This window comes from Phaethon aethereus (assembly GCF_964289735.1).
Source record: "Phaethon aethereus genome assembly, chromosome: 26".
NCBI classification, from domain to species: domain Eukaryota; kingdom Metazoa; phylum Chordata; class Aves; order Phaethontiformes; family Phaethontidae; genus Phaethon; species Phaethon aethereus.
Window position 1 is genome coordinate 3306105 of NC_138602.1, and position 22633 is coordinate 3328737.

The window sequence follows — 22633 nt, forward strand, 5'->3', positions numbered from 1 at the left end:
CTTTCCTAGTACTAGAATGTCTGTATATTCGAGTCCATCTTGGCAGTCAATGATCTTAAAAATACACACAAATACTCCTTTTACTGTTTTGTTGGCTGATTCTTCTCTGTCTCACAGAAAAGATCCTTTCTTTGTTATCTTTCATTTTTTGCAATAAAGCAGAAATCACAAAGCTGATTGCACTCTTTTCGCTTGTTCAAATATTGATCTGCTGGGTAAGGTTGTATTGTACCTGTGTGCATCAGAGATTATGGAGTAGTTTCTGAGGTATATTTTATCAGCGTCTGTGTTACTGTTTGTAGGAATGGCGCTTGATGACAAAAAGGAACATATATCTGTTCGTTTCCCTGATAGTTATGTCTAAAAGAAGATCTGATTAATCCTGGCAGAGGGTACCTTCACTCTGGATTGTACCACATCTAGTTAACGTTTGCACTTGTACTAGGAGTTGTGATGAGTTACTCTTCAGCTGTTTGATCTTGACAGATGGGAAATCTTACTTGACTTGCATCAGCTGGAATTACTTTTGCTGTTCTGATTTTATAGTCTGCAGGTCACCATGCAGCTCGGCGTGACTATCTCTTGTGGAGAACTAGAATGCAACTTTTATTTCTGTAGTGCATCTGTGATTATGGTCACTTCTGGCTAATAAGAAGAGTGAGTGTGAGGATAAAGACTGCTTTCCTACTTGCACAAATTGTGGTCTCTGTAGCAGTCAGAACAGAGATGCTGCATCTTGCATGTCCATATGTCCTCAATGGTCCAGTCTGCCAAAATGGCTTCAGTGACCAGATTCTATTTAGGGACAGAGGGACGTGGGCAAGATGATGTTAATCTGCAGTCTCAGACAGTGTGTAGAGAAATTTAGTTTTCTATTTTGGCTGTGCTCTGCCCTTGGGGATAGGACAGAAGTTAAATCTAGCCTGATGTGGTCTCCAGTGGCCTTGTCGCTGTTTGTACTTCTAGACTGTGATATCCCTTCGACTTTGCTGCAGAGAATCCATTTGCTTTTATTATAGGACTGCAGTGTTGAGGTGTATTGTGGTTAATCTGGCAGCATGCTGTAAAACCAGTTGGCAGGCTGCTTGTCGTTGAGAAGTGCCCCCCCCAGCTGCGCTAGGTTATGACAACAGCAGGCGCGTACAGAGAAGAAAGCTTTTGTGAAGGTGTTGACAAAATCCATAAACAGAGCATGCTTTTCTTGGTCCGTTACAATCGTTGTTATGGGACAGTCTGGTGTCAGTAAGTGCGACTGTTTCTCCCCTCAGATCCCATAGTCCAGCTCCCTGTGGTCCGGAAGCAAGAAATCAATGCTGAAATCTCAGCCTGGTCTACACCGTTTTGAGCTCGCTCGGTATTTCAGTTTCTCTTTTAGCTCGGTTTCCAGATCATTCTTTTAGACTCAACACCTCTGCCCATTTTCTAGGACTGGGCTGAATCCGCTTTCTTGATTTGCCATATGGTGAAAAGAGACTTCATATGTGGAAGACAGCTGTGGATCTATATTATTGACTTTTTTTGACATAATGTTTATCTGGTTAAGTGGGTGATTTTTATAAATCAGGTTGCTCTGGCAATCTCAGTGCTTTCTGAATAACTTCTTTTAAGTTTAATTCAGTAATTGGAGACTCTCCAGCTGAAATTTTATGTTCAGTTTTGTTAGGATCGGTAAAGGCCATGGGATGAGCTTTGTGTTAGGATGCTCGCCAGCAATTTGCGATATGTTTAATTCTCTGCTCACTTGGCAAACTTGTGGGAATCGCGGAGATCCACTTTTTCCAAAACTATTTCTATGTCTTTCCCCCATTGTCTTCAGTGGCAAACCTCATTGCCTTTTACAGAATTTTAAGGGCTTTTTTGGTCTTATATCCCTGTCTTTATAATCGGTATAGTACTACTTTACTGTTTTGGTGCTGCAGAGAAGTATGCAGGAGGATTTGGTGCTTGCATGTTACCGTAGCTGATGCTCTGTAAAATCAGATGTTTCATATAACACTTCATATAACCAGAAATTAGTATTACTTTAAGTACTGTTAAACACGTGAAATGCATGTATTTAATTTCCTTGCAGTATTACTGGTTTTGTCCTTCCTCATAATACCACTTAGCAAAGGTAGCTGCGTCAATCCTGCTAAAATTCAGTGGTCCTGCCTCTTTTCATGTATGAGTACATTCCAGCAGTCGGAGCATCATTTTGAGCCCAGTTCTTGCCTGAGAATCAAAGTACTGCTATTCTCGTCCTTACAAAACAGAAAAAAAATTGTTGAGTGTTACCTGTGTGTGGGTTTTTTGTTTGTTCATTTTTAGACCTGCTGGTCCCAAATTCTTCCCCGCTTCCTAAAGATGACTTTCCTTATGACTTTTGCCTGAGCCTGGACTATTGAATATAGCTACTTGCATGCTACACCTGATTTCAAAGATGCTTCTGAACTGAAAAGTCAACAAGTCCATACTAGAGATAGGTTAGCAAAACTCTGACAGATACAACTTTGTTTCTTTCAGGCTGTTACGGAATACGTCCAGACTTGGTGAATGAGAGTTGGTCTTGCTCACGGTGCTCAGCCAATGCATGGGCAGCGGTAAGCATCTACCGTTCTGGAGGCAAAAGAAAATTTAATGTGGGAATGAATTAGATACTTCAAGGGAGATGGGTGGTGGGAAGGTACAGTTTGCCTTTGCGTCCCAGATGTGATGTTGTCATTTTTGGGGAAAGATAGGCAGTCTAGCAGAGCTTTTTGGTCCAGTTCTGAAGTAGTTCTGTTCCTACAGGAATGCTGCCTCTGTAATCTCAGGGGAGGAGCTCTTCAGATGACCACTGATGGACGGTAAGTGATGTTTTTAAGTAGTTTGTCCTTCCATACTGCATCTGATGATCTGGTGGTGTGAATTTGGTCTTGATGCTCAGCGTAACAGCTAATTTTGGCAGTATGCAGGTAACTGCTACTCACTAAATTGGCAGGATGAGCTTGAGTAACTGTGCTGTCTTACACTCTGCAACAGGCTTTTCAGTAGCAGGGGCAATGTGGGTCTGAACACTGTTAAATTTGGTTCATTCTCAGAGAAAAGTCTTTTCAGAGAGTGTTTAGTATCATGGAAGATCAGATGCATAAGAAAGTTGATCTCTGTTGTTCCAGAGACATTACCTTGTGCGACCGTGATGAACGATCAGTTAGTAATGTTGCCACGGCTGCCGACCACCAGAAATATGCCTTGATACTGAGGCAGTCAGAGAAATGTTAACTGCCCTCTTGAGTATGTAATTCAAACAATGGTAGACTCTGATTTCTCTTTAACTTTTTTTCCAGGTGGATCCATGTAATCTGTGCTATTGCTGTCCCTGAGGCCCGTTTTCTCAATGTAATAGAGCGTCATCCTGTGGATATCAGTGCTATTCCAGAGCAGAGATGGAAACTGGTAAGGGCCTTTTACCTGTAGAGAGTGTTTGTGAACAGGAGCCAAAAAAAAAGGGAAAAGAAAAAGGCTTCAACTAGTCAGAAAAACATTGTATGGGATCATAAAGTAGCTGAGATTGGAGGTGATGTTCTCGCTTTCATTTCCAACAAACGCAGCAGGAAGCCATGTCATTTGGATGTCTTCTCAGGTACTATCTCAGCGCTTTGACACACAAACAAGTTGCAATTACCAGATCTGCCTTTACTCTTTAGGAGTCTGCTTTTACCCTGGGCAGAGCCTAGGATGCTTACCCACCTGCAGTCAGGGCTAAACTACCTGAAGGCTTCATTTACTGAAAGTACTGCATGGCAGGCGTGTGAAGGGACGTGGTAACTAGAAGGAAGCTGACACATTGCTGACTTGCTCATCTCTAATTTGATTCGTCTTTCTTTACAATATTTTGCTTTTCCTATCAAGAAATCTCTTGTAGAAACTAATAAACATCTCTTTGTGACCATGACTGCAAGGCAAGACTGCAAAGATTTTAATAAGAGCCCAGCTACAACTTGTTGTTTAGTTGCACAGCCTCATCTGAGGGATTAGTAATGGATGATTCATTAGCTCAGAGCAATTAATCTTAATGTTAGTTAATGCCGCATCACTGTAGTGTGTTATTGCAAAATAAATTGTGCTTTTGCTTCTTTTTTTGTACAGAAGTCAGCTGGGTGCCAGTTGGGAGTGTGGTACGGGGGAAGGTGATGTAGCAGCGATACGTTGCTTAGCATTGATGTATTTGTTAACTGCGCAGCTATTTAGCGCAGGCAGCCCAGCCAGGGCCTGGATGAGAGATTAGGAAGAATCTCTGTCTGCCGCCAGAGTTATTTCTCTGTTGTGCAAATGGGTTTTGTACACAAATGTGAATGTAAAAAGCATTCATTATTCAGGTGGAGTGATGGAGCAGTGTGATGTGAGAGTGATAAATCTTGCAGCAGTGGTTCTTTATGGATCGTCTGACATTTCCAGCATGCATCCTCTTCATTACCAGCACTTGTAACGATGAACTAAAAATCCTTTTACACAAGACTCACTTTTATTGCTTAATGGAGCCTCACAAGGAAACATGACTTAATTCTTTAACTCTTCTGTGGCTACCTCACAATCCTATAGAGCCAGGGCAGTATTAACGTATGTAAAACTCTGTTGCTTCATCCTGCTCCGAAGCATTGGCTACACCACCCAAAGCCTCTGCACAGACCCGCTACACATCTTTCTGTTTTATTCCTCAGTTAAAGCTTCACAGTTTTGTTGATTTCTTCAGCGTTGTATTCCATTCGCACCTCCTGTTTTCTTCATGTCTCAGGAAAGGTAGAGAATTTTTATATGAAGTACCTTGACTTACACAGTCTAATGATGTGCTTTACAGGCACCTATTCCGTATGTTGAAGTTAGTAAGAGCCTGGCTTGTAGCTCAGTTCTTGTCAAAACCTGGCTTTAAGCACTTCACTCGAAAGTGTTGGCATGGATGGTGCCGCACACTGCTTCATTATAATCAGAGTAACTTTTCTAGAGGTGTAATGCTGTTTTATGTCTGCCAGGATCTGTCATGACTGCCAGCAGGGCATGTTGGCTAGTCCAGGTAGCTTTGCACACAGGTTTAGGTCTTGGTCTTGAGTTTATCAGCATGCCAGGGTGATCCCTCTTGTAAGATGTCTGGTGCCCCTGTACAGCTAGCCCAGCTGTTAGGATGTAAGAAATAGACTTTCAGCCCAATTACTCTGTTCAAGAATGTCATCAGGTAAGTATTGTTGTATTTAAACCGATCATAAAAATCTTCCTGCTCCGTTGGTCTATACTTGTGAACTCCTTTACAGCATGTATGCACGCACCATCGACGTCTGCTGAAAACAGTTGGTGTTGTCACCACATACGTTGTGGCTTTATGAGTGTCGTTTGCTACAGGAAAGAAAGCAAATAAAGTGTCTTGAGCTAAAATTGAAATGGGTTTTAGAGTTATGAATGAGGTAAAGATTAAAAAAAATTAATTTGGATGGCAGAATGTAAAGGCAGTGGTGCTTGTGACAGCAGCATTGGTATCGTGTGTGAAGAAGTACAAAGGAAATTTAAATTGGATGAGATTGTGTGGAGAAACACACTTATGAGCCATGGTGGAGAGCTCTAGGATTCTTTATAGGAATTTACAGGTAACTCATGGAGCACATGAGGAATCAGTGGAGGAGTTGGGCAGGAGTGTCTATCTTGGAGGTGTGCAGCTGCATTTAGGAAGATAAACTGAAGGTGACTAAAAGGTGGTGATGTTGGATCTGATGGCTTTGGCAATGATGGAGTTGATGCAGTACTAGATAAAATTGGAGAGATGGCCTTTGTTGCTGAAAAAGTGGAAAAGGAGAGAAGGAATGATGGGAAGGTTGGGGACAGCTGAAGTGAATGGATGAAGGTAGTGAAGGAAAGGGGGGTAGGGATTATCTGATTTTTTTTTTTTAATGTTCGTATGGTTTTAAGTTCCTGTGAGAGGGCTGAAGTAACAAGCAGTTGCAGTGATCTGTTTAAAGAGTATCTCCTGTTCTTTGAGCATGCACCAGGGCTCCCTTTCAATCTTAGGCTTTTCAGTCCATTTGTGGGTATTGCGTAATTTTAAAGAATGCAGTTTGTGCGCTTCCTGATTAATGGTGTATTCTGGGCCTGTGCACGTAAATTATTTATGACGTGGAAATTTGGAATAATTAGCTGTCATTCCTCAGCGGAGTAAATGAATTGCGGTGTTCATCATGCAGGAGACAGCCCATTTCTTACTCTCGGCTGTGACCCGACTCTTCAGTGTGCATTTATTCTGAAGGTTTTTCTTCTGTGCTTTAGACCTTCTCTGTTCCTGCTACGTCCCCTCGCACAGAAAATGTCTTTAAATCTACATGTGCTGCTTTACTGCAGCACTTCGTGCTGGTGCTTCTGTCCATCCCGTCTCCCACACTTCTGGATCTGCTACATTTTCACTCCTTCCACCATCTTCTACATTTCAGTCTCCCTGTAGCTCGCATTTTTCTTTATCCTTTGATCATATTTGCTTGGGGAGGAGTGGCTGGAGAGCTGCCCGGCGGAAAGGGACCTGGGGGTGCTGGTTGACAGCCGGCTGAACATGAGCCAGCAGTGTGCCCAGGTGGCCAAGAAGGCCAACAGCGTCCTGGCCTGTATCAGCACTAGTGTGGCCAGCAGGAGCAGGGCAGGGATCGTGCCCCTGGACTTGGCACTGGTGAGGCCGCAGCTTGAATCCCATGTTCAGTGTTGGGCCCCTCACTACAAGAAGGACACTGAGGTGCTGGAGCGTGTCCAGAGAAGGGCAACGGAGCTGGTGGAGGGTCTGGAGGACAAGTCTGATGAGGAGCGACCGAGGGAACTGGGGGTGTTCAGTCTGGAGAAGAGGAGGCTCAGGGGAGCCCTCATTGCTCTCTACAACTACCTGAAAGGTGGTGACGAGGGCGCTGGTCTCCCAAGTAACCAGCGATAGGACGAGAGGAAATGGCCTCAAGTTGCACCAGGGGAGGTTTAGATCGGATATTAGGAAAAATTTCTTCACTGAGAGGGTGGTCAAGCATTGGCACAGGCTGCCCAGGGAGGTGGTGGAGTCGCCATCTCTGGAAGTGTTCAAAAAACGTGTGGATGTGGCGCTTCAAGGCATGGTTTAGGGAACATGGTGGCGCTGGATTAATGGTTGGACTTGATGGTCTTGAAGGTCCTTTCCAACCTTAGTGATTCTGTGATTTTGCCTGTCGCAAGGAGTTTGTTCTTGCCACTGGGGTGTCATTAGGTGCACGCTAATCCTTCTGGCTTGGAAGAATCCTGGTCCCGTCGATAAAGGCAGATTCCTGATACCGGAGGGTTGGTGGTCCCTTGAGAGGTGGTATCGAGCACGCCGTGTGTCAGCACTTGTCCCTGCTGGCGGCAGAATTAGGTATTGACAGTTTAATAACGAGATCTCATTGCTATTGACCCGCTTTCAGTGCCGCGTTCCTGCAGCGCGCTTCGCTGCGGGGCTTATCTGGCTTTTGAACATGGTTTACCGAGCGATAAAGGCGTAGCTTATTAAATACTAAAGAACGCATTCTGGCAACACTGAGGCTCTGGCTTTGAATTTCCTGGCTTTTGTTGGTTTAAGTAAAAAGGCCAAATTAATCTTTGGTGTAAACATACTGACTTCAGTTAATTCACAGGAAGTGAATTGGACTTCTTACGTATACACGGGGGTAGACCCAGTCAGGGAGGGGTGATGTTGCCCAGAAAGAGGGAAGAATGCATCTCCCGTTCTTGCGCGTGTCCCGCTTTCAAGGAGCAGAGGAATACTCTTTGGGGAACGGGCGGTCTTTTATTTGTCTTGGCAAAGTGTTGTGGCTAGCGTGGGGGTCCCTGGCTCTTCGCTGTGATAACGCAAATAAAACATAACATTGAAATTCGGCAGTTCTTATTTTGCATTTACTGGGTAGTTTATAATACGATACCGCTCTTCATATTTCTGAGGGTACACATTTAAGACATCTCGGATCTAGAAGCAGAGTGAATTTGTACTTCTGGGGGTTGCATTGCCTTATTGTGTGACCTGGGACAGTTTAGGTTACGTTTCTAATCCCACGGGATGTAGCGATTCATACGGATCGTAAAATTTAGGTCATGTGTTCTGTAATGTTGCGTACTTCGAGCACTGCTTTAACGGGAGCGAGGTGGACGAGAGGCCGCGAAGAGCGAAAGCAGGGAAGAAAGGCTCTGTTTAATATCAGACGCTGCAGAAAGAAAAAGAACCCGTCGTTCCCGGGAGCGCAGTATGTTTATGGGACATTTATGGTGAGATGAGTGGGTGGATTGGGAGGGCGGCGGGGGATCCAACCTGGCGGGCAGCGGCTGGAGGCGGCGGTGTGGTGTGCTTTGGAGATGGTCATCTGCAAACGGTCATCTCCAAGTCACTGCTCTCCTCTGTTCCTCCTTGTACGTGGAGATTATTTCTTTGTAATAAATACATTACATAGCTCTATAGTCAGATTCATGGGCACATGATACCTCTCAGGATTTTATTTATATGAGCCATTGATTCTAGCAAGTAAAACGCACATTGGTCTCACACGTGTGATATTAATTTTTCCCTGATTTGCCTTGTCCAAGCCTCAGATAAGGGAAAGAAGCTGCCATCGATCAGTGGCAGATGCCCTGGACCTAAAACGTTAAAAGCTAAGAATGGTGTTTCCAAATGGTCCCCTGGAAACCTTACACAAGTGTCCAACTTAAATTTCTTCAGATCGGGATTCCCAAAAACTGGTCTTCTATATTTCTGAGGGGCTGGAAGGGCTGGAAACAAGAATTTGGTGCTGTTAGGGAATGAGGAAATGTATCTTCTTTGCCGCTGACACCCAATGCTTCCTGCCAAGTCTACACTCCCGTAAGACTTATCATTTTTGGCTTTGAAAAAACTTAGATTTCTTCTTAAAGTAGCCACACATCTAAAGTTGATTGCCTATCTGCCCTAAGCGCTGTCTGATTAGATTAGCCTAATAACTGGATCTGCTTTGCGGAAAATGAGTTTAAAAATACTGAAAGACTTCATGTCTTTTCTCCCCTGTAATTCTGGTGTTTGGTACAATGTTTTTATTTCTTCTGCTTGCAAAACAGTGACTGAATTCCCTGCAATAGCTAATCTGACGTAGATACCAGTAAAATATTTATGGTCGGTATGTTTATGTGTGCAAAATAAACACGCTTTTTTTTTTGTTCCATTACGTAAATTTATATTCTATTAGCTCTAATAGGTATAATATTCCATTAAATATAATAGAACTAATTATTATACAGTTATTCTGTGTTCTGTTCTTTCAAAAAATGAAAACATTATTTTCTAGCCGTGTATCTCTGAAGATCCAGCTGCTGTGTGAGTTAACATGGGTACATTTCATATATCGGAGGAGGATGAGTTTTGAGTTGTAGCCCTTCTCTAACAACACTGAGGAGCGTTGCCTGTTACGCCTCCAGTGAGCATAGCCTCGCTGTCCAGCGTGGTTCTGCAGGGCTGAACCACTGGTAGATGTCGTTGTGTTCAAGGGAATGATAAGTTAGTATCTGCTGTAGTTTCTTGGCTTATGAGTGAGTCTAGGCAAGTGCAGATAGGCAATTCTGGAAGTCTTGGACTTGACCTCTCAGCAGGAAACACCACCACGACTTTTCCTCCGTGTCGGGTAGCGGGTGCCTGCCTGCGTTGTGGTAAAGCTGCCGCTGAGTGCGTAACGCTGCCCTGTGTTTCTTTTCAGAAATGTGTGTACTGTCGGAAACGGATGAAGAAGGTGTCTGGTGCCTGCATCCAGTGCTCGTATGAGCACTGCTCCACGTCCTTCCACGTGACCTGTGCGCACGCAGCCGGCGTGCCCATGGAGCCAGATGACTGGCCCTATGTCGTGTCCATCACTTGCTTCAAACACAAAGCAGCTAACCAGAATGTATGTGTTTTGGGTTTAGTTTGGGGTTTTGTTTTCTTTTGGTGGTTTTTTTTTGGGGTTTGTTTTTTTTTCTTTTGTAGAACAGTTTCTCTACGCCTGTACTTTTGACGCAGCTTTTGTGATTGCAAATTGCAAATTATTCCCTTTTCTCCACAATGCAGTTTCAGTTTCGAAGGGAGGTGACCCTTGGCCAGACTGTGATCACAAAGAACCGGAATGGACTCTACTACAGATGTAAAGTGATCGGCATGACAACACAGACTTTCTATGAAGTCAACTTTGATGATGGTTCATACAGTGACAACGTTTACCCAGAAAGCATTATTGTAAGCAGCTCTCTGTGGACACTATTGCCACTATAGATGAGTACAAAGTGTCGTGTGTGCATTCCTCTTCTGTATGCTTTGGGGTGGAACAACGAAGTAAAACTTTACTTTTTAATTTACTTTTTTTTTTAAATTGCTGCTTGCATAGAAAAACTCATGCTGCACTTCATTACTGTTCTTCTTGCTTATGACATTATCTCATTTCTTTTTTTTTTTTTGTTCCTTTACAAAGATCTGATTTTGCTATATGCAGATGACCTAACAGAAAGCAATGTTTGGTTTAAGTTGCATCCTATTTGTTTTGTGGTTGAATGATCTCTTATTTTTCAACTGACAAGTGTGATTCATGGGGGAAGCAGATTGTCTGTAAGCACTTCTGGTTCAAAATAGGGAATTCACTTAACAGAAGGAATGTCTAGAAGAGGCTGACTTGTCAGCTCATGCATTCGCTTCCTGATCGTGCCACTGATTCACCATGTGAAACAGAGCAGGTCACCCCGCCTGTTTTTGCTGATGTAGGAGATCTGATGTTTTGGGATTTTTAATGAGAAATGTCTTGGAACTGAGTACCGTCACCAGAAGGAGGTGCAAGTGTTTATTTCTGGTCTCTCACTGGTTAATGGTTTTGTTTGAGACGACTGAAATTAATCACAAGGGCAGAAACTTTCTTACACTTAATTATAGTGTTGAGCAGCGATTTAAACACTCCTCTTTACCTAGTTCTTGAGCTTTGTTGGTGTTGGCTGTCTGACCTCTTTCACTCTGTGTCTTCAGAGCAGAGACTGCATCCAAATGGGACCCCCTCCAGAGGGTGAGTTGGTTCAACTGCAGTGGACAGATGGAATCATCTATAAGGCCAAGTTTATTGCAGCCCAGATCAGCCAGATTTACCAGGTGAGTATGGAAGAGTACTCACTTACTCCACGTCAACATGTCTGTTGCTCGAGCTGCATAGTTCACTGGTGTTGAATTCTTGCTCTGGTCATGAAGGGAGAATTTGCCTTCGGAAATTAATACTGTGGTAGCCTAAAGAGAAATATAATGTTAAAATAGGATTAGAGTAGAGGTTTTTGTGGTAGAGCGTGTATGTATGGGTAGACATATGTCTAGACTGTATCTGCTTTTAAAATATAAAATAAATTTGCCCTTTTCCTTACAGTTCACATCTGACTCGGGTCAAAAGTGACTGACTTGAACTACTCTGTGATGGCTTTTCTATGGCTGGAGCTGGGCTCGTGGTCTCTTGTTTCCCCATGAGTCAGTATCTACATAATTACAACTTTCCTTGACACTTCTAGAGGAAGTAAGGGAGAGGATGGGTCAGGAGACTACTTCCTGGGGAGGAATAATCCTCTGGTCACAGGAAGGTACTTTGTGGAGCAGCATCAGCATGTGGGAATAACGTCCTGCTGCTGTTGTGTGAGGAATTAGAAACCTTCGATCTTATAGTCTCATACACTCTCACCATCTCTATTTTTAAAGTGAGAAAAAAAGCAGCCAGTTTTTTTTTGAGTCTGTTCCACATATGGGATTTTTGTTTGTGGAAGGTTGTAGTCGTAAGGGAAGATTTAACCTGGTATGGTGCTAGTATTTCAGCACGGAAGGTTTTATAAGATGCAGTACATTCATTCGATTAAATCCATTTTAAATGATACCAAGAAGCTGAAAATTATAGTGATTCGGAAAGTATACTTTGTGCACACCCTTTTGAAAAATACATGCTTAAATTTGCTAATAATTGTTGTTTTAAAGAGATTAATGACCCTGGACAAAAGGCAAAGGAAGTCCCATATCTTGTAGTTGTTTGAAGTGGGGTTCTGGTTTCTGTCCTTTCTACGCTGAGTGTTTCATATCTGTATGCAAAGAGCACAATAACCCACCCTGTCAGTTAACAGTCTTTTTGGTGTGTATAATGGATGTTAACTGCTTCAGAGAAGCTGTGATCTGAGGTGACCCTGGTTATGAATAAGTACAATATATAGTTCCATAAAGATCTATTGTTATGCACGCTTTCCGGTTTAATCAAAGTATAGGAAATTGTCATTGATTTCTCAAAGGTACAATAATTTGAAATAGGCTGTTCCACTGATAGTGCCAGATGACAGAAAAATATGCATGAAGAGTCTGTGTTTTTCAAATCATGCAGTTACCTATAAGTAAAGCTCTTCTCCGTGGGGAAAATAGCCTGAATAGCTTTCCATATTGGTTCCCTATGTAGATGCTTTTTCAGTTCTTATGGTGCTTCTCTTTTATCTGTTTTGGAATAGGATTATATTTAAAAACACAGAGACAGTTTTGTTATAAGTGCATTCATAGGAAGACGACAGCATGGATTAGCTTTTGCATTTTAAACTTGTCTTATTTTGCAGTGGCTTCCCAGTTCACATCTCTTAAGTATTTTGTCTGCTAAGATTAGATGCGTAGGTCAAAAAAAAAAAAAAAAAAATTGAGCCCGAATGACTGTCTCTTAACTTGCACTAATGTGTGCTCCTAACAGGGGCCTAACCCATATCAGTAATTTGTAACTTTAATAAACAAGGTCCAACCACTCTGTTGTACTTTAAGATGACCCTGCCCTCGGTCGCAAATCCTGCCTGTCTACTAGAAGTTGAGCTCGTGTAGTGGAAACAGCAGTCTGCTTCTTAAACTTCATAATTTCTGTTCCCTTCTGACTCTGTTACGGTAGTGGTGGTCTGGGAAAAGTAAACGGGACCGGTAGCAGCTTAAACCACCTCAGCAGGGCTCGTCTTTCAAAGCCTCGTCTCCTCCTGCACAGTTTGCTGCTCGGTTACGGCACCTCAGCGTGCGTAACTGGGGAGCTGCAAGACCTGGGCAGCGCAGGAGGAGGAGTTCAGAGCACAGAAGCCTTCTTCCTTCTGAGTTTGTCCGATCCGAACTCAACATCCCGTATTAAGCTGTGGTGTATGTCCTTTTGCATTATCCAGAAAAGCGTAATAAGCTTTGAGCAAAGGAAATGAGACTCTCTTAAAAACTTTTAAGGGTTTTAACATTTTTGTATGCACGTTTCCACGAATAAACGTTCCTGTAACACCTGATGCATGATTCGCGATCTAATCAGCGCATAGCAGAAACGGGTTGATGTGAGGAGTTGGCCGGTTTTTGTACCTGGCTGCCTATTTCTGCTTGTTAAAATACAAATGTATTTTAGTAGCTGGAGTTGTTTCCTTATGACGTCTGAAAATGCTTTGTTTAAGACGAAAGAAGTTCTTATTACCATATTGCCTGAATACAGGGCTGCCTTTTACTGTAACTGAAAAGCTGCTTTTTTTCAGGATTTGAAGCAAAAATCAGTGGCAATCTCTAGTGCTCTGACTGGGAGGAGGGAGCAGAGGTGCTGGTCCAGCTGTAGCATAGACATTTTAGCATCCACAGGAGCACCGAATGAAGCCGCTTGGGCCAGATAAGACAGGGGTGCCTGAGCAGCACTGAAACCGGCACTTTCTGGGTTCAGCATCCTTAACACAGCTTAGGGACGCTCGTTCTGCAGCAATCCTGAGACATGCGGTGCCAAGAACAGGGGATCGTCCGTGGGAGCCGGCCCCTGATGCTTCCTGGGCCTTCCCGTGGAGGGGCCATACGCGCGTAGTCTGGGAAGGGGCTGTTGACGTACTGTGACTGTAGAGGCCAAGTTCTTACTTCATCTTCTGCCCTACTCTACAGGTCGAGTTTGAAGATGGTTCCCAATTAATGGTAAAGCGTGGCGATATTTATACCTTGGAGGAAGAGCTTCCCAAGAGAGTGAAGTCTCGCCTGGTGGGTATCAAAGTAACAGAAACAGCGGAACGGCTGTGATGTGCAGTGCTCGTTCACATTTTCTTAGCATATTGTTTAGACATTAGGTGAATGCGGCCGATTTCTGTGGCTGTAGAACCGCTTGTCATTCACAAAATACGTAGAGTAGAAGAAATTCTTGATGTAGATGCTTGGGAAGCATTTAAATGATTTTCCCTTTCGCAGGATCAGATCTGATTTTTGTTTTCTCTGGTTAAAAGATTATGTTTGTATCATTTTACACTCGTATGAATTTAGTTATATGGACTGCCATTCTGTCTGAATATTGCCTTTCGTCAGAAGAATTGGTCTACAGGTAAGCGGTTTCTGGAGAACTGATTAGCGACACGAGACCAACTTTTTGCACCAAATAGGAGATTTAGAACGTAGCTCTTGCCTATAAAGCTCTTAATCTAAAAGGTCAGGATGTCTTTACCTGCATACAATGGAATTACTGAGCCTAGAAAATATATGGGATTTATTTCATAGCTTTTTTGGTTCCAGGCTTGCTGGGTTTTTGCAAACCTGGTGCTTTAACCTTTAAAGCCATCTCATTTAAACAAATGATGAGACTGGTTTTCTCCGCAAATGGAGAATATACAGTTTTCTTCTTCATTCTAAATGTCTGTTATGTCAGACACTGCAGGGCAGGGACGGATCCACAAAGTTAACCTGGGATAAGGTTGTGGGCTTCTGTCTTTTTGACGAGACGAAAAACCTTCCCTTAAGAATATAGGAATTGCTGTGCCAAGTTAAACCAGTGATTCTGCGACCCTGCGAATCCATGGCCACTAGCAGAAGGGTGAGAGGCACTTTGTCAAAAATGGCCTGATGAGAGGCAATTCTGTGGAAGAAGCGATGACAATTTAGAGGAAACTTCTGCTTGCTTATGCATGAAATCTTCAAGGGTTTTACCTAAAAAACGCTTGTAAAATGCTTTCTGAAACGTAGCTCTGGATGGCTTCTCCATCTTGTTTGAAGTTGTTTATCTCTGTAAGACCTCATGGCATAAATTTGAGAGGTTAATAATAATTTACCTTGTTGTCTTTGAAAGAGTTTCGGTGGCAAAGCAGCACGCTAGAATTAATTTCTAGGATGTGCATAATATTCCAGTCTATTTAAGCTTGTCTAATCATAATAATAATAAAGACAACATAGTGGAGCCCTGAAATGCAGGATTTGGAAAGAAGCATATTCTCTGCAGTGGAGACATAGGACTTTATAACAGTTCCAGAGAAAGGAATGCGAGCTGGAAGGTGAATAGAAAGTTTCAAGTCTGGCTGAAAGCGAAGGCTTTTCTCATGTACTTTCTGCTGCCAGAAGCGTTAGTCTGTGCTCTGTGGAAGTGATGCTCACAGCGCTTTAATGTAGCACAGCAGAACAAAGGAACAAAGCAATAGGAGATAATAATTTCTACCAAGAAATGCATCTCATTTGAGAGTGAAGAGCAGGACGAACAGAAGCAATTGTTCGTACAGTGATGCCCAGATGCTTTCTTTGGGTCTTTTTTTTTAAAAAAGATATTAGGGATGCCCAGATTTCCTCTGTGCTTTCTACCAGGAGTGAATAACCTGAAGAGGCAGAGGAGGATAGGAGTAAACAGAGAATTGGCAAGAGAGAAGCTGAAGTGAAAGATATTTTGAAACAGAAAGAAGGCAACTCAAGGGTTTCTCTTTCCGGTTTGGTTTCAGAAGCTCAGAATTTTTAATTTCAGCTGTATGCTTTGCATGTTTTGGAGTTCGCTTTTTCTGCAGAAATACTCTGAACCAGATTTTTCACTTGCTATCCCTGCTGTCCTGCGGCGCAGGCATGCTCCACGGCTTGCACCCGTGTCTCTCCCTGTTCTCCTGCTGTGCCTCTAACAATTGTACTTTCATGTCTCCTGCAGTCCCTCAGCACTGGGGCCCCTCAGGAAGATGTATTTTCGGGAGATGAAGTGAGAGTGGCCAAACGCCCCCGGCTGGGGAATTCAAGAAATCCTGAAGAATATGGACAAAACCCAGATTACTTGGCCTTTATGGAGAGCCTGTTGCAGACACAGTACCAGCCTGGAACTCAGAGCAACATGTTTTAACCAGGATTCATTAAAAATATTAAATTAACCCTTTTCAAGCCTGTGGAAAAATAACCAGGAAACTGTGGAATAGAAGACCATCCTTGTGCAATAGCCTGCTGTGAATTCCTTTCATCTGCTCTTGGTTTGGACGGCAAGAAAATCCTGTCTGGCTGCACGCTACCTCTACTTTGCCAGACGTTGCTGACCAATAGAGTAGGGAGCTTGAAAAACCTTCAGACAGCATTTCACATGGAGACTTCGGAAGAGTTTGTATTAACGGAGCTTTGTGACTGGCTCCTTTTTATGAGGCTTGGAAAGGGTTAAAATTTGACAAAATGACTTTTTAAAATATGTCAAACTCTTTTGTCTTTAAAGGTGCTATTACATTGACTACTGAAGCAGCCTTTGGAATTGTGTTTTCTGTACATAGACGTCACCTTTGTGAAGTTTTCTATAAATGAGCATTATTAAAAAAAAAAGCAAACAAAAATAGGAAAAGAAAAGTTTCCACAAAACATTTTTCTAGATTATGGCTTTAAAACAGAAAATAAAGAAAATCCTCCCCCCTCGCCCCCAGATGAAATGTGACTAATATTGCAGCGGGGAGAGAGAGCAAGAGCAGATGTCTTGGGAAATTCTGGGTTCTTTTTTTGTAAAGAAACACTATCTTCTTTGTAAGCTGGGGAAGATGGGGAAAGAAATGTTTCATAGCTGGGCTGTTTCTTACCGTTAGTTCTCTTAAAGACATGTGATAGATGTGTGCGTTTCTGCCGTGTCACCAGGAAGGGACTTAGGGAAGAAATGGCCAGGTTTTGGTCATTCTTGTCATCTTCCTTCCCCATCTTTGCCATCACAGTTGCTTTCTAGTTAAAAATCAGCATGGCTTTCAGTTACAATATGCCACTCCGTTTGGGCAAGTGTTCTGTTGCTGCTTCTTGTGTTAGTTCCTTTACGAGCCATCCCCCTTCCCCACTGCAGACTAGAGCATCGAGGGATTGCTCTAGCTCTCTGGTAGGCATGTTTCCCATAGGAACCTTTTTCTTTTCTTTGTGTCTCTCTCTTTTTTTTTTTTTTTTGTTTTTTTTTTTTGTTTTTTTTGAGTTGTGCTCCTTACAGTTGTGAGAATCATTCCATGACAGAAGCCTGGGAGGTGTTTGTATGTTTTTCTTTTATCCTATTAAAGAAGAAATTCCCCAAACACCTTTGATTGTCGTGACATCCTTTACTTAAGTAAAGACTGAGCCTTTAAGATACTCCTGGGGAAGAGGACTGCAAGCCCTTCATTTGATTGGACTCAGTTGACTGAGAATTGAACGAGCGTTAAAGGCAAAAACAAATCCTGAAGTATGAAGTGGGCAGCTCCCACTTGAACACTTGAGAATCACCTCCGGTCGAAGAGCTGTTACGGAGCAGTGTTTTGTCAAAGAACCTGGTCCAAAACCCTGCTGAAGTCACTGGAAAGTCTTCCACTCTCTTTGGAGGACCTCTATCAATTCCGAGGGAAAGAAAAAGGCAGCCCTAGCACAGAGCTGGGAAGGGGACGTGGCTTCCACAGTGTCCGGGTGAAGGGGGGCAAGGGCGCGTCGTACTGCTCGCCTCGATGCCTTGGCCTGGCGGAAGCCGCTGTGGGGTAGCAGAGCTACCCAGAACGCTGCGCAGCAATCTTTCCCACTTAATTCCCTGAAATTACTGGACAGAAAGAGACAATATTATTTTTAAAAAAATTTTTTTAAGCCCATTCGCAAGGTGGTCATTGTTCTGCGGAGAGGTTTTTAAGCAACGTTATAGCTGGATCTTTAAGGGAATAAGTGGGAAGGATTTGTGGGCTGGCAGATGGTAGATTAGCGTCTTAAGAGACTCGATGGGTATTAAACTGTCCTAGTGAAAGAGTGGAGATAGAATAAAGCAATTTTTTTTTTTATTATTTTGGTTTTTGCTCTCCCTTGAGAGAATTGGAGTTCCCTTTATTTCTTACTGCCTCTGCTACGGGTTATTTTCTTTGTGTGTGCGTGTCTGTGCGCGTGTGCACGCGTGCGTGTTTGTAAGACGTTTGAAACAGGGTTTTTTTTATTTCTGAGTTTTTGACGTTTTCAATAGATGTCTCCAAGAATAAAAACAAACTGAGACTAATAAAAGTTTTAAAAATTGGCAAGGTTCTTAAACGCCTCGGTTGTTACTCCTACATAGCTGTCTCCTGTCGGTTAAGACGTGATTTAGTAGAAAACTTGCTTGTATAAAAGAATAAGAATGTTGCCAGGCCACAAGAGAAATATTTAAAAGAATTGAAAGAGAATTTAAACAGCAGAGGATTTTTTTTGGAGGTGGGAGGGGAAGGGTGGGATGGAATGAGTGGTTGTGAGCAATGGGGAGTTTCCTCTGCATGTTGAAGTCCTGACTGAAATAGCACCGTTACTGTGTTCACATGTAGTACCTTTTTAAAATACTATTTATATTGTAAAAACAACGTGTGTTTCCTCACCCCATATTCAGATGCTGAGTTATGTTTAAACGTGAACCTGGAACTGTAGAATGCCCGCCCTTGTTGCAAGGGTTCTCCCTTTTTGTTTATTTTTAAATCCCTCTTTTTTTGGTTTAGGAATGACTTGTGCAGATTATCAATATTGACCATATTGATGCCCTCTGGGCATCAGACTATTGAAAAGGAAATGGGAAATGCACATTCCTACCCTCCCCTTCCTGCAGTGAAATATATTTGTAAGTGTCTGATGATGTGCTATAAAAACAATGATTTTTTTTCTCCCCCTAGATTAAGGATGTGATGTATTTTTTGCATATTTTTTTTCTCTGCCTCTAGGTTCATAATGAATTAAAGGCTGTTGAGCACTTCAGAATTACACTTTTTGGGGGGTTGAAGTCTCTTCATTTCTAAGTTTAAAGCTTTTTATACTGCAGGAGAAGGTGGCTCCTGGATCTGATGGGTAAAGCTGACTGATAAAACTGAGCCAAGAGCAGCTGAGACTGATAAAGAAGAAGGTGCTCTTTTCCTTCCTCTCTGTTAACCGTGCAGGAGAAGAGGTCTGTCGTTGCGCCCCTTCCCAAAATTAAGAACCAAGCTTGCAATGCATTTTTGTCCAAGATCCAGGATTTGCTCTAGCTGGCTCGTTCATGAGAACTGTGGTTGCTAAATAGCCAGAGGTGGTTCTAAAATCCTTTATCTTTTAAATCACCAGTTTTTATGTGCTTTTTGGAGTCTGCTTCATAGCCTTCCAGGAGCCTTTCTCTCTAGCCCTTGGAGGTCGTGCTGACATTGAACCTCTTAAAATAGCATCTTCCTAAACCTTCATTTAAACACCTTCATTTCCCACCCTAAGCTCCGATACTTTTCTACAAATTCCTCTCCAGTTGTTGCCGTATGAGGCTAATGCTGCAGCTTGTGTGAAAGAAAAGACACGTCCAACTTCCAGTCTTTTGCAGCTTAATAGTTTTTCTTGAGATAATCTGAGGAATCATTAGTGGGAAGAAGCTGCTGATATGAAGTCCCTTGGAATTTACACCCACGCAAAGCTTAGCTTTGAATTTAGGTTCTGCTATATTGCTGTAATAAGAACTAACGTAATTTTAAAGATGTCTTAAGAAGCAGTACGTACTTCCAAGTAACTGCCTGGATCTGTGATCAAAAGGCAAGGCTCAGACCTTGCCGTCGCGCTCTCACAGCCTCGCAGGCTGGAGTAGACGTTTCCACACAACCCCCCTAAGTCACCGTGGGTTTCCGTTCCTCGCCGAGATTGCTCCGTGAAAATGTGGGTGATGTAGGTTTACGGGAAATGATGCTGTGCCCAGGGCATCCTCGGGGAGACAGTGCGGGTGCTGCAGCGAAGGGCTTTGCTTCCTGCGCTTCCCTCCAAGTATCGTTGGGGGCTGGATGAAGGAGGGTAGACAAGCACGACTCGGTAGCCTCTTCTGAGCTCTCCACCTTTCTTATCCCTGGAGAAGGTGTATTTGTGTGTATCTTTTAAACCCCTGCAGCTGACCTGCATCTCTTACTGAGGCATGTTTCCGTTTCCTCCTGTGGCTTTTCCACGTTCTCCATTTGTGCCAGCTCCATCCTCCGGCGGTCCGGCCGGGTTGCCCTCCTCCAGCCCCGGAGCTGCACGGGTGCCCGCGCTCCCTCCTGCCCTGCGGAGCGCTTTGCTTAGGACGTGGCCCGCAGCGGACCGGGGTGGCCCAGGCGGGGACGAGGCGCCCGTGTGCGATGCTGTCGTGCGCGAAGGGCTGCGGTTTGTTTCTGGCCGCTTCGCGGAGGTCCGGCTCGCGTGGGCTGGCAGGCAGCAGGGTGCCTTCACACAAGCAGGGGGTTGGAAACCTGTAGCATCGGAAGCTGATAAAACTCCCTGAGTCGGTGTTGCCGACTGTCACACGCGCAATAAAGTCATTTTGTGATAATTGCTGGCAGCAATGGGAAGATGGGGATCGACGGGCTGCTTATTCCTGCTCTGAGGCCAACAGAGACTTTTGCCGTATGCCCGGAGAGTGGAACGGTGGGTGGAGATTCATTAACTCCTTATCTGGTTGGAGAAAGATCTTTAGCTCGGTGAGAAGAAATGGAGGAGGTAATTCCTTTTCTTCCTTTCTGAAAGGAATTCGATAATTCCTTTTTTTCTTTGTAAACATTTTTTTTATTTAGAAAACTACAAAAAGCAGTGCTGATTGGGATGAGGCTGTTTAGTGCTGGGGCTGAATGGACAGCCCCAGCTTCCAAAAAAGCTTGCTTAGATGTCTACCGCTTTGTCCTTTGCTGTGCCATGGTGCTCTCGCTCTGAAAGACTTCTTGTGGTAACTTCTCGTCCCGTTGAAACAATTCTTCTTGCAGATGTGTCGCTGCAGATCTCCGGCGTGCGGATCTACGTGCGCATGTTCGCACGTGGTATTTTGTAGCCTTCCCACTCACGGCCTCTCCTTCTGGCTTCCAGCTTTGCTACTTGCACGTGGGACGTCTTCACGGGATTTCAGGCACTCTCTCTCTGGTGCACTTGCTCCTTTCCCTTTTTGCTTTACTTTTGTGACTGTTCTGTTTAGGGAAAGAGCAGATGATGGAAAAAACCTTGTCACATGCTGTAGACATCTGTGCTTTGGCCAGTTTCGCAGAACTTCTATTTCTTGAAGTTATTCTGTGGGGATTTTTCTCTGTTCTTCTTCCCTCGCTGTTCGCATTAGTTCTTCATCAGTAGTTCTCCTTCAGCTTGAACAAATTGCACCAGTTTAATAAAACTCATTAAACAGGTGCAATTCCCTTCTGGAAGAATGCCCTTGCTTTGGTTGGAGTGGTTTACTTGGGGAGTTTTAGCTCGAGGTAATCGGGAGCCGCTTTGAACTAAACCTTGCTTTGATCTGGGCGTGCTGTTTCAGTTTAAGAGCAATTGGAGTTGAACTAGTGGAATTTCTCATTAGGGCATGTCTTCTGTGGTGGTGGGCACTGCTCACCTGAGGGCTCGGGGAGATGGGGATAGAGCAGCACGTTGCTTATGTCAGTTCTGTCTCTGGCTTGACTTTCTTCACAGCATAAGGCTGCTGTGGAAAAAAAAAAAGCATAAAAATGCTGTGAAAAAAAAAAAAGGCATAAGCGTTTCGTGCAGTAGGTTCCTTTGCTAGTGCTGCAGTAGGCAAGTCCTTGTTACTTTACTTCTTTGGGCTTCTTTTCCCTGCCCTGCGTATAGCTCAATGTGTTCTAATCAACTTTTTACACCCTTTTTGAAAGAATTAAATGATTGCAAAATCCTGACCTGCAAATAGGCCAAGATGGAAAGAGTGCAGATTTATAGAAGAGCTTTTTCAGGCACGCGATTGCACTTTGACGGATTAAAGCGAGGAGCAACGCTGCCTGCATGGAACCTGCCAAGTGCCAGAGCTGTCCCGCTCGCCAGGTAGGTGTGATAACAGCTACGTGCAGCTATTGCCACACTCTCCCGTTGTCTGACGCGTTGCTGTCGCTTCCCGGGGCGCTCGCCTGCGCGTCTGTCGGTGGGATGCGCGGAGGAGCCACGTGACGGTACCTCTTGTGACCCTTGTAATTCCCGTGACAGTAGTTTCATGTTTCTTGGGTTAGCAGGACAGTTCGTTGCTTTATCTCATTACAGGTTAATGAGGAGACCCTGCAAATGAGTTTAACCCCGTGAAATTTAAACAGTTACTGCTTCAGAGTACCTGATCCAGGTGATACCCACCAGTGCTCCTTGAGTTTGCCAGCAGGAATAAAGATTGAACAAATTACTTGAGATCCCAGCAGAAGCACTCGGAAAGAGTTCCTGTGGGCTCCTGATGTCCAGCCCCATGTCCAGGTCATCCCTCTTGCTTCTTGTCCCATGATCAACTGTACTGGCAAACACGTGCACAAAAAAAAAAAAAAGCAAACCAACTTTGGCAGAAAACCAGCACTGGAATGAGTTGGAGATGTTGAGCTAGAATTGTATGGCAGCTCTGATAGCAGGAAAAGGTAACTACTTGGTTTACTTGCATACCCATAGAAAATTCCTGGGAGTTATTCTGCATTAGAGGAGCAAAACAATTAAATTTTTTGTTTCCAAGAAGGGAAACATAAAGGTCACTTTTCTAGTGGAATAAAG

General features: G+C 43.6%; 1 protein-coding gene across 3 annotated transcripts in view; it reads left to right on the forward strand.

Moving 5' to 3' along the window:
• The window catches only part of KDM4B (lysine demethylase 4B), a gene marked incomplete at both ends in the record, with an annotated part of 79223 nt that extends 63153 nt beyond the window's left edge, over nt 1-16070 (forward strand). For all 3 annotated transcript variants that reach the window (XM_082011027.1, XM_082011028.1, XM_082011029.1), the window contains 8 exons: nt 2503-2579; nt 2770-2825; nt 3306-3414; nt 9693-9878; nt 10040-10204; nt 10979-11098; nt 13886-13978; nt 15885-16070. In XM_082011027.1, the coding sequence (XP_081867153.1) occupies nt 2503-2579; nt 2770-2825; nt 3306-3414; nt 9693-9878; nt 10040-10204; nt 10979-11098; nt 13886-13978; nt 15885-16070 (992 nt within the window). The remainder of the gene's footprint in view (nt 1-2502; nt 2580-2769; nt 2826-3305; nt 3415-9692; nt 9879-10039; nt 10205-10978; nt 11099-13885; nt 13979-15884) is intronic.
• Nucleotides 16071-22633: the final 6563 nt, after the last annotated feature.